The following is a 12,574-nucleotide window of genomic DNA, read 5'->3' on the forward strand; positions in this document are numbered from 1 at the left end:
ACCAAAAATATATGTGCTATAATAATCGTGCATACATCTCTAATACTACAGATCCTGCCAGTATACAGTGGCTCTGATACACATTTGATCTGATCTATTTCAAATCGTGGCCTTAATATAATTACACCAGGGGCCAGATTTGGTCCGTGAGCCTGAGTTTCACAATTGTGTACTCGAGCAACGATAAGCAGAGAGATGGTGAAATTATTGTTGTGATGGATCAAAGTGATAAACGTCCTAAATAATGACACTCAGTGTTCTCTGTTTCCAAACTTTAAAAAATGAAAGTGACCTATGAGTTAACCTTTGCTGTGTCCTCATTTTTTACAGTGTGCGTCAGGTATCGATTGTTCAAATGAGTTCATAACAAACGAAATGAAGTTAGTTAGTAAAAATAAAAAATACAAAATCCAGAAATTAGATTCAGAGTTTTGAATTATTGAATAGATATTTTTTTCCCTTGAGTGCTACTTAAAAAGCACAGAGAAAAAAAAAAAATCTCTAGCTCTGAATGAACATTGATGTTTTGTTTGGAACAAGTCAATAAAGCCGCCGTCCACTGCAGTACTGTACAGAACAGTGAGTTATTTACCAGCTGACCACAGAGGTTATAGCACAATAAATCAGTCGCATGATGAATAGGCACACATTTCCATTTCCATCCTTCATCATTGCTTCGTGGCGCTGTGGCTTGAACTCGGGGCACGTCTGAATCGTAACAGCTTAATAACCTGCCACAGGCAATCATAAAATGCCAAAATAAACCTTTCTGGGTGCAGGTCTCTCTTAATGCCACTGGATTTGACCAGTCCTGCTGATATAATTGTGTTCTACCTCCTGTAAGGCCTTCTGCAAACTGAGTTTATAAAATACAGCTTATACGTTTAAAAGGAGCCAAACTGTAGTATCTGTAACGAATATCTCTGCTCCGCTCTCTCTCTGCAGTCAGGAAACATTTGAATCCATCTCTCTGCAGTCAGGAAACATTTGAATTCCAGAAACTAAAGTCACACTCTGAACCAAACTGTACTTCTCACAATAAAATAATCTCCTAATCTCTGTTTGCACTGACAAAACCAGCAGTCCGTGCTTTTCCAATCATTTATATTGTAGCCGGATTACTGCCGTCTGTGTACTGTCATTTTCACTCTGTCATGGGTTATCAGCTTCTCGGCCCTGCATCATGTGCAGCTGTCATTACGTAGTGAAAACCATTTTACGGACCCTTTGGTTTTTAATGAATCACTCAAGTCAGTGAATTTACTTACTGGGATTAGTTTACATTAATTACTAAGACATACAGTTACTGTACAACTTCCATCCACCCAGCTCTCCGTCCATAATGGTTTTCTGTTGACAATGCATTTCGCCTTCGCCTTGGCCTCACACCACAGATCTGTATGTGGGGCCCATGAAAACTAGGAAGTGGAAAGTGGATGGTGAGACTGATTTTACTCAGTGAATTCTGCCCATCCATCCATCCATCCATCCATTATTCATCCATCGATCTATTAATCCATCACTTACTTCTGTTCATCCGTCCATCGTCCAAAACTGACTTGACCCATCCAACCCATCTGCCTTGATGTGCTCAGTATATCTGTTACAGATCAGTATCTCATTTCCATTGTTTCCCAACAGTACGGCTTTATATAAACTATGTGTTGTGTGTTTGCAGTCCGTGCATCCGTAGAGTAAACATTTCATTTAGTCCAAATTTGGTTTTAAAACCCGACAACATCCGGTCCTTAAGAGCCATTAAGTAAGCATAACTGCATAAATACAGGCTGGGATTGCCTGCAGCGTAACTTTTATCAGTCCCTGCAGAGTGGCAGAGTAACAAAAAAAAAAAAAAAAAAAACGGGAATGAATGTTTTTGTAGCCTACTGCAAATTCTAATGGCACCGTTGCTTATTATTTTTAATCTTCCTTTACCACTTCCTCCAGAAACAATGTCAGTTTCTGCTAACATTGTTATGGCTGCTGTAGCCGTTTCCTTATCTGCAAGTCACAGAGGGAGAGAGAGAGAATAGTGGCATGAGGAATAGTAGTTGTACAGAATCCATCCACACATGCACACAGTGTGCAGTGGAAATGAAGTACTCTACCCTCTCTCTGTCACAACACCTTTCCAGGGAGATAAACAGCAGATTTCAGCGCCTCAGGTGGTTTTTTTCTTTTTTCTTCTTCTTTTTTTGTTTTTTTTGGATACGCAAACAATCGACATAAAAACTGAAGTCCATTGAGAACCTCCTGATAGACACGCTGCTATTTCCCCATTTCTACAGCAGCTTATAACAGGTTAATCAAAAACAGCTTTGTCTGTGCAGGTTTTCAGTGTATGAATTAAGAAGAAAAGACATTTGGAGAAGAACCAACCCTAGGCCCATGTACGGTACTTCCTCTCTCCTATGAAACTACTTTCCCAAAAGTAGAGAAACTGAGCTTTATTCAAACACCGTTGAATACGGTGACAGATAATAATAATAATTTTAAGATAAGATTTTTTTTTTGTCTTTGAGTAACAGTTTAAAGCCGGCATACCCAACCTTTAGCTTAAAAAAATAAAGTATATGTAATTTGTACTGCAGTGTCAAAGTGCCAGTGACTATTGTACTCCTTCAGTACAGCAACGGATTTCTTACAAATGAGACAAACTGCTTTGGCATTAACATCCGTGGAAAAGAAGTCTCCTTGCCAGCATTGTTCAAAATGCCAGTTTTCTTTGTGCCACTGTCTCTGCCTCGCTATTGTTTTCCAGCCTCGTTCCCAACTGACTTCCTGTAAAGCAGGGAAGGTCGGGATAAAAGAAAAGACTGAGGGAGAACAATTTGAAAAGAGGACAGCCCACAGAAGAATGTAATGTGTCTTGTGGCATTTTAAAAATTTAATTCTCTTACATTTAGTTTTTCTCTCTTAAAAAAGACCTTTGGTTTATTACAGTATAAATAGCTGTTGTTTGAAGGTCCACAAGTAAAATACACAACAAAGACAACTTACTGTATGACACATGGAGAATAGTTAAAATATTTGACATTTGTTTCACTAGTTGCAAGCCCAACCCAATGATCAGTAAAGAGACCAAGTCATTAGGTTGTACTCTCCTCATTTACAGTCAGGATACTCAGAATATTAGTACAGATACAACGCAACAAGAGGCATTTTACTTGTTAGACATAACTGCGTTACAATACATTTAGGAGACGTCTGCTAGATGTAATGTCTCATGCTTGGATAATTAATTGTTGTTACAAAATCAACCCCTGAAGCAATTGTTCTTGAATTAATGCACAGCATCTGCCGTCTTCAATTTAAGTAATTTTTTACAAACCTGCATGCTAGTAATTAAGAATGCGACCAGCAGATAACATATATATATACTGATAAATAATCTGTATAGGTGATAGGTGTTAGTGTTTTAATTTTTAAAATTTTTTTTAAAGTAGATTCTGTTCAGATAAACGCTCCCTGTAAAATTGGGACTTTCATTAGTTTCAATAGTATTGTCTGTTTCTGTGAACCCAACAAAATAATATCCATGACCAACTTTTGAATCGACCATGTACAAAGATTCAGATAGGCTAACGGCTAGGCTAAGCAAAGCTAAGATGCAGAACAGGCTAATGGTTTTAATTCTGCTCATTAAAAATATTACATATTTAATAAAAGAGCTGATTTGATATAAGAATTTATTTGACTTTTTGACAGCATTACCTCTGCTTCTTCTTCCCTTTTTGGTATGGTAATAATTCTTTAAAATAAGACTTTGGTGCCTTCCAACAAATTCTCTTCCATCAACAACTATTTGTCTAAATTATAGAATATTATAAGATTCAAGTTTATAACAAACAAAAACAATTTTCAGCAGGGATATTCTTCAGTTACACCTCAGAGGAACTGACCAAACACCAAACGTGTAGAAGTACCGTACCCTGGATTAGAACTTGAAAGTTTTTCAGTGTTGTTTGGTGATTTCCCCAGCGTGGTTGTACTACAGTGAGCCAAGCCTGGCTGTGAGCCATGTGTTGAGCACTTCTCCTGATGCAAGACTCCAGTAATACAACAGTCTCCTGTGCATGCTCCATTACCAGCGGCCAGAAAACAGCCCAGTGGGTTTAGTCACCAGAGCAATGAGAATGATTAGTCAACAGAACATTCTGCCTGAAGTCAGATCTTCATCTGAGGATCTACACTGTTTATCAGTAATTTATTTTCTGTCCCTATATCAAAAGACATAGAACCGTTAATTGGTTCAGCAAGAAAACTGTGGCCTTGATACTGATTAAACTTTTATACTGCATTTTAAATACACATTAAAAAATACACAAGAAGGCTGGAACTGTACTAGAGAACATGAACCTGAATGCAAAGGCATTTAAACAGTCTAAGTAAAATTCTCTTCCCAAAATAAAATGCTCTAATTTTTAAACAAACAATCAATATAATCAAACAAGTAATACTTTTTACCCATATATAATTAGTTACTGTCAATTACGCAATCGCTACAATACTTTCTTGGCTCTTAGTCCCTAATTATCTGTCTAGTCTCGACACCAGTTACCACAAAGCAGGCTCTCAGTCCCTAATTATCTGTCTAGTCTCGACACCGTGGAGCCAAAAAAAAAAAAACAAGAAAAAAACAAACAATAAAATGGTTCAACAAAAAACTGAACTTTTGCTGCTAAAACAAAGATATCAACTGTACGAGATTAGCCCAAAAATGTAAATATGGTTTAAAAACATGTCTTTCCTGCACAGTTCATTAGTGTTAGAAGTGTTCATTTCTTGCACTCACTGCTTAAACAAAGCATTGGTCAATATGGAAATATGGATCGGTTGTTGAGCTGCATTGTCCAAATGTGTCCCTGATTGTGTTTGCATTGATTCGAGTGCGTTGTTTCAGACACGTGAATTCGCCTGTTTGCAGATGATGTCAATTCTAGTGTCTAAACAACTTGATTCACTGACCGCCCTTCCATTGTTTCAACCATATTGTCGTCTTCCAGCTTCAAGAAAAAAAAAAAAGCTGCTGATTATGAATCAACTCATCGTGAGGTTTTTTTTCCTGCTGGGCGGTGACTCATTAACACCTTGGGGCGGAGGTCGTTCAGGAGGTTAAACAGGTCGTCCTCTAATCAGAAGGCTGGTAGAAGTTCAATTGACTTCATTTGTCCAAGTGTCCTTCGGATGAGACCCTGGACCCTAAACTGCCCCTGATGGCTGTGTTGGGAATGTGCAATAGGTGGGAGCTATATTTAGAAGTGCTGCCTTAACGACTTCATACAGAGTAGTTCTGACAGACTCTTAAGCTTCTCCAGTCCGGTCTTGCATATACAGCAAAACATCTTTGAATTGACTGGGTCACGTTTGCCACAAGACATGAAAAGATTTGCTAAGCATCAGGACTTTACTCAGTTTAGTCAAGTGTACGTTTTTTTTTTTTTAAGTCGGAGGCTGAAGGCAGGAAGACACGCATGCTTAACAGACAACATCCAGGGTGGCCTCATGGGAAGTCTTCAGCTTTCCAATCTGTCTACAGCAGGTTTCCAAACTTTATCAACATGTTGTCGCCCAAACAAATCCTCCCCAAAAAAACAACTCACCTTAAAGAAGGAAAGAAAATGAAGGAGATTGTGATTCTTTTTTGCACTTTTTAAAAAAACAATTAAAAATAATTTTTAGTGCTTAGTTTTTTTTTCTTGTTCAACACAGTGTATTTTTTATTTATTTTTTATGTTTATATTATTTTGAATTATATAAAAAATGTAGGATACTGTTATTAAACTAGATATCAGAATATATATATTTTTAAAAAACTAGAAACTCGAGATTTAAAAAAAAAAAAAAATCAAGTCCTATTTATCAAGTCAAATCAACCCAAATAACCCATTCAGTCAAGGTAGCCAACACGTGGGACAGGTAAATTATATTTGGCTACATGTTGCTGTTTGCTAGATCGGGGCCACAGCTTTGCCAACTTCACCCTAAAGTATGTTTTAAAAAAACATCTGTTTGAAATATGGACCATTTGAAGTGATATCTATATACTGCCAACAGCTCCACTTGGTGTAGTTGCCAAAAACTTCTCCTTGTCTCCATGTGCACTCCTTTTGGGACACACCCAATTGTCTGGGCTAGATAACGGCTGGCACGGCTGCATGGCTGACAGAAGTGGCCTACATTTAAATCTGTCTGGAATCGATGACGAGATTAGATTTTTTATTTCTTTATCATTTTTCTCTTTGTTTGAATTCGAGAAGAGGAATTAGAAATGAGTTAAGCATTGTTCAGGTTGCCATGACAACACGATATGTAATGACATACCTGCGTTTCCAGGCAGATGCACTGAAGTGACAGACTGTTTGAATCCAACATAGAAAGAAAAAAACTTTTCTTTCTGAGTGACAAGTTCCTCCAAATGTGATTTTTATATGCTATTCTGAATTGAGTGAACCGTATATTAAAGCGTCTTGGATCGTTACTGGTACAGATAGTCAAAGTGGATGTCTGTCTCCTGTTGGTTCCCTCTTAGGTTGTCAGAATACTTCAAGTTCTGTGTTAAACTTTGATAAACTTTTCATTAGCCCCCAGTCTCCATATCATATTTTGTACAGGCTCACAATTAATTTGAAGATAATATCAACTTTAAACCATGTTCTTGTACTAATACTGATAATGGTTTCATTTCCCTGCGAGGGTTCAATTGATTCAGCCTCTAATTTGCATATTTGTCATACTTGTCTTTAGATAAAACACAATTTCCAAGCCTTCACTTCCTGACAGACTTTGTCAAACACTTGGGGCACTTTAAAAAAAAAGAAAAAAGCTCCCAACACTGATCTCCTCCAAGGTTATATAGGCCACGTTGAAGCTAAGATCAGCAGATTCAGCAGATATGGAACCACATTAACATTCATGTGGAGTGGCTGTTGTTTCTGGCCACATAATGAAAGTTAAACTTCATTTTCTCCGTCAGCCTTCACCAGACAGTTGCTAACTGCAGTTGTGTGCTAGTGTTGCTCTGACACAGCAGCCCACAGAAACAAGGCTAAACTTAACACGGTAAATTGCTCTGATTAGAGAATCATCATCATAAAAAAAAAAAGTCTGGGATTTGTAATGGTGAGCTATAATGGGTAAGTTCCACCGCGGCTTAGCACATACGTAAAACAAGTAGCCAAGCAACATCTTTAAAATTAGAAAAGAAAGAAAGAAAGCAAAGAAACAGGCAGATGTGGATTAAGAGGTTAAAATACAGTATATGGCTGAGGTAGTTAGAGCTAGAAAGAGTTTTTACAGTAGCACTTAGCTAGTGGTGCTAAGTGCTAAAAGTTTCGCAAAAAAAAAAAAATTTAAAGTGGCCAAAACAAATGTTCAGGGAGTTGAAAGTGGCCAAAACAAATGTTCAGGGAGAGTCCACGACATCAGTATTTATCTTAAAGTAGCACAAAAGCTAAAAGTTGACCGAATAAAATGATAAATTTAAAGTTATTCAGAGAAGTAGCCAAAGAGCAGCCCAAAGATAGAGAGATAGAAGTAGTCGCAAAATGCTAATGGGCGTTTAAACTTCAGTGCAATGTGTAATAGTTGTCTAGAATGTCAAAAATAAATAAAGCAAACTATCGGTAAGAGAAACTACAGATAAGCTAAGTTAGCCAAAAATAGCTAGATGATACGGTAACTTATGTAGAAAGATAACCAGGACACTGCTAAAGCAGTCACAAATATTGAGAGCGTTTAAAAGAGCATTTAAAGTGACAATAAGCTAGTGGTCCAAACCTTATTCAGCCAAAAGATTAAACTAAATATATGCACATCAATAATTTAAATTTAACCAAATGCTTTTTCCAGAAGGGCAACATCAATATAAACAACACCCAAGATACACCAGGAGGTGAACTTAATAGATCAACAAAAGTACCAAAAACACATCGAGGAAATAGGAACAACTTTAGCTGAAAACAAACAAACAAAAACAAGCATCAAATCACATCATCAATTTCCTGTCTTTGTTTAGACTGAATAACACGTCTGTAATGACGTAAATATATTCACAGAACTTCACTGGAGCAGCGGCTGGTGATTCTTTATCACTCACTGTGTGACGACGTTGCCATTTAACCTCTGCCTGCAGACGCTAATAGGCTGTATTTATATTTGTCCTTACCCTGGCTGATGTTGACGGTGCTTAAAAAAACATTAACAAAAATAACTCAAGATCACTGTTTTAGTCAGCATCACTGTACAAATGGAAAGTACTGAACGCTGCAGATCAGTATTTCACAAAGCCATGAATCTGTGTGTAGTAATTCCACCTTATTGGACACTGTCACTGCAGTGGAGAGACCTGCAGGTGTCGTGGAGCGGGTGAGCTCAACAGCTTAGAGAACAGCACGGTACAAAAGGTCACGACGCTAGAATTCTGACTGCGAGGAAACAATCGAGCATTTTCATCTTTGAGCCATTTCTTACTGTGCGTTCCTCTGCGGTGGGGGTAGGGGTCTGGTTCGGCGAGGGCAGAACGTACGGCTCCGTGCGCCGCCCTCCAGGGTGCGATGGAGTGTTTATTGAGGTGTAATGTTAGCAATAGGTGTGCAGTTTGTTCAACATGTAGCTCGTAAGAGTGCTGTGCGTCTGCTTTATGCTCTTGTCAAAAAGGCTGTGCTTGTTTTCGCGGCCCGACACAATAGAGGCTCTATCAACAAACACATATTGCTGTAATAGCGACAGTCTCTGAACCGTAGCTCCGAACAAGAGAGATCAGGGCCGAAGCTAATGCATTAATGAGCTGCACTAACGTAGACAATTAATCAGAGCCGCAGCACTTTCACCGACTTCAACAGCACAGCGGCACAGCTTCCGTTTTCCCATACAGCTTTTGTTCTCCACATTACACTTGGCATTAAAATGCCACACGCACGCTTCTCTTTTGACATGCGGTACACGGACTTTGTGTTCATGTGACATTTGAGATCCACTGTATGCGTGCTCCTGAGGCTTAGCTGCTCAACTGAGCCCGTCCTCCTGGCTTTGACAGAGCTGTATAAATGCTCCGCCGCTGACTGATGTACGTATCTCCAATAGTCCAGGGATCCCCCGAGGGTGGTGAGGTGGCAAGTCAAAGAGAGAAGGAGTCTTAAGTCCTAGACACGTGATTCACATGGGAGTCTAAGCGGGAGAATGTGATGTATATATTTATATATTTATATATATATATAGAGAGAGAGAGTCAAATCCCATACTTTGAATATGCTCCAAAGCAGATGCTGCCTCATCAGCATCCCTCAGAAGCTACGATAGTCCACCCTCAGAAATGGCTCCTGCATAAATCTCTTGATTCCACCGTCTTGGAAATAATTAGACAGAAGAATGAGAAGGAGGAGGAGAGGAGGTGGTAAAGTGCTCCAGGCTAAGCTGACAGAGTCTTGGTGTAGCATCTTCTTATTAACGGTACAAGTCTGGCTTAGAGACCAATGAGAGATGAGGAATCAAAGCCTCTGTGGGCACATTCCTGAAAGTTGGAGCGAACAAGAGTGGGCCAACGACAGCTCCCGGGGGCTGGAGCAGGAGGCACTGGGGGGATGATGGAACGATACGACGATTGAAGGAAAGATGAAACACTCTCAGGGAACTAATTAGAAAGTAGATGAAATAGTAAATCTGATGATATTGGGAACAGATCTCTGTTGAGCCAGGTCACGAAAACACCCCACCTTAACGTGTATGCGTTTACTGTTTATGCTCATACCCCTTAGCATGCTTAAAATATCAATACTAGTGCCATGCAACATGAACCGGTTTTTTAAAAGGTCATCGCGATGTGTACTTTCCTGAATGATTATTTGAAGCTCACAAGAAAACGGGTTCAGGTAACAACAAACCTCTGTTCCCTTCAGTCTGAACCTGTACGTAGTTTAGTTTCAATGGAGGTCAACTTTTAATAGGTTTGGGTTTTTGGTGAAGTTGAGCAGCTTAATTTTTGGTTTCTCTCAGACTTTTCTCTCTTTGTGGGAAGCTTTGATCTCTGTTGAGGGCGTAGAAAAACACCAGTGTCGGTGCCGTTCCACAGTCATTAGTGCACTGCACTGGTCAGGCAGAGTCACAACAGAACACAAGAATAGTACAGGGTATGGACTTCAGTCAACTTTACTACCACACAACAGACTGGGGACAGAGGTATGTATGTGTAGTGTAGCAGTTATCATGCCTGCCTTACATTTAGAAGGTCTTGGGATCAAGCCCCAGAGAAACCACTTCCTTAGAAGCATCGCCTGTGACAACCTGTGAGTTACACTGTAAAAATCCTCACCGTGGGATGAATAAGGGGACAGAGAGTCACTTCTTTACAAAAATTTTTTAAAAGATTGTTTCACAAATCCATGCATTTAGATTAATAGCCTGCACCTTCTCCACACATGTTGCATTGCACCTGCAACAATAACTTGACCTTTTCACAAGCTGTTCCAGCCCCGTCCTGCTAACAGGCAAATTAGTCTCTTTGTTTCTGACTTCAAATTTACTTTGTTCAACAGCTTTTTATGTTGAAAATAATCTGGTTGTGTCGTCATGGTTGAGGTCATTGATTTAACTGTTGTAGCCTCAGCACAAATATCAGCACAACACAAACCGACTGTGAAGATGGCACTGTTGTTTCATTGATCAACGCAGCAGACCACTGTGATTAGCTTTGGCTTATTAAGTATGACAGTAATAATTGAACCGGTGAGGAGGGGGCGCTGTAGGATGTTCTGCTGGGGATTCGTTGGAGCTGGTGATTTGTTTGGACAGCAGTCAACGCTTATTAAGTCACTTCTTCTGATCCGAGTATTTAGAGCTTCTGGTTGTGGCACCAAAAAGGGACGTGTGATGAATTATACATAAAACTGTCAAAGTGAGCTTTATGGTGTTTTGACAAGGGCTGTAAAAATGGAACGTATCAAATCTTTCAAACCAGGCCTTGGAAAATGGAGATAAAATTTACTCCTGTCATTTAACACGTGACAAGATTCTCTCCTCCCAAGGACTTCTGAAAGATGGTTAACTTTAAATATAAATAGACCTCAATCCTACAGGTTTATTACTGGTCAAAGCAACACGTTGATGATGAGAGCAGAGAGTTCCAGTATATTGGTTTTTCCAGAAATACTATGAAATGTAATAAAGCTTTATCTATATTTTTAATCCATCCATCAGAAAATTTCTTCTGTGTGGAATTCTGGGAGATGTCATTCACACCAGGTCAGTCTGGTCTAATGACTGATATCAAGGTACCTTTAAATCTTCTTTCATTTTGTTAATGTTTGAGGAATGTTCAAATCCAGTTTTTGGGAAGTTTTTGACGATAACAGACTCTACGAATCGCTGTTTTCCGAATTTAGTATCCAAGTTCAGCTTCTTCAACTGTGCAGGAAGTTTGACTCACGTTAGCCCTGAAGTTTCCCCCATGGACAAAAAATCTTGTTTACTTGAATTATTAGCATGAAATAGCCGCACAAACATCAGTTGTTCCTCGCTTGTTTCAGATAGTTAGAGACAGAGGTAACGGTAATTGACTTCTCCATGTTCTGATCATGTTAAAAAAAAAAAAACAGGAAAAATAAACAAACTCTGGGTGAAGGCGAGGAGTTTGGTTTCTTTAGAACAACTTTCTCCCACCCATGATGCATCTGGTTAACTGTCATTACCTCAGTGACACCAGGCAGAAAACCCAGGATTTACTTCAACTCATTGGAATCCTCTTCATCCACCTGACTCTCCTCGAGCAGAAATCAATCTCACACACACACACACATACACACACACACACACACTGCATTACATGTGTTCACCCTGCACTGTTGAATATACAACTCTCTGCTGAAGGCTGCTCCCTCAGACAGTACACTGTAAAGACCGAACGGCAGAACGGCAACAACAGAGAACTCATGCACAAGTCAGTAATTTCAAAAGTGTGGCAAAGCCACTGCACACACTTATCACAGAGCCACTATTAGGAGCAGACACGCACAGACTCTCCTCACCTCTCTCTCTCTCTCTCTCTCTCTCTCTCTCTGTCTCTCTTCCTCTCGTCTTACCGTTTATGTGCTTTCCGCCTCATTTTCAGCAGCAGATAAGATCACAATACTCATGTGCCTGTGCATTCCCCTCAGTGCTGCACGCATTTAGAAAAAGCCACCTCTAATTCTGACTGGAGACAAGCTGGTGAGCAGAGAGACTGGGGGAGAGTGAGAGAGAGAGAGAGTGAGAGAGAGAGCTGAATGGAGCAGGAGGAGGTGTTTGGTAAAAAAGGAGGGGTTGTGAGAGTGATGGAAAGTAGAAGAAGAAGAAGTAGAAGAGGAGAGGGGTTGTGAGATGTGGTGTTGGTGCTGATGCAGGAGTGGAAGCAGGAGTAAAAAGTGAAAGTGACCAACCTGGTGTCATGCTGCATCTGCCTGTCAGACTCCTGGTGGGGAGAGAAGAAGAGGGAGGAGGAGGAAGAGGAGAGAAGAATGAAATGATCAGATTTGTTCATCAAGCAGATTTATCTGGCGCCTCAGTCTCTCCACTGCCCCATGCCGTGGAGTGGCTCTTATCT

At 39.8% G+C, this 12,574-nt stretch overlaps 1 protein-coding gene across 2 annotated transcripts in view; it reads right to left on the minus strand.

The window, feature by feature from the left end:
- The window catches only part of begain (brain-enriched guanylate kinase-associated), a 36,629-nt gene extending 24,416 nt beyond the window's left edge, over nt 1–12,213 (minus strand). For both annotated transcript variants that reach the window (XM_025054338.1, XM_008308905.3), the window contains exon 1: nt 12,075–12,213. In XM_025054338.1, coding sequence (XP_024910106.1) covers nt 12,075–12,097 — 23 coding nt within the window. In that variant the 5' untranslated portion in view covers nt 12,098–12,213. The remainder of the gene's footprint in view (nt 1–12,074) is intronic.
- Nucleotides 12,214–12,574: the final 361 nt, after the last annotated feature.

The sequence above is a fragment of the Cynoglossus semilaevis genome, chromosome 1 (genome assembly GCF_000523025.1).
Source record: "Cynoglossus semilaevis isolate Cse_v1.0 chromosome 1, Cse_v1.0, whole genome shotgun sequence".
In the NCBI taxonomy this organism is placed as follows: domain Eukaryota; kingdom Metazoa; phylum Chordata; class Actinopteri; order Pleuronectiformes; family Cynoglossidae; genus Cynoglossus; species Cynoglossus semilaevis.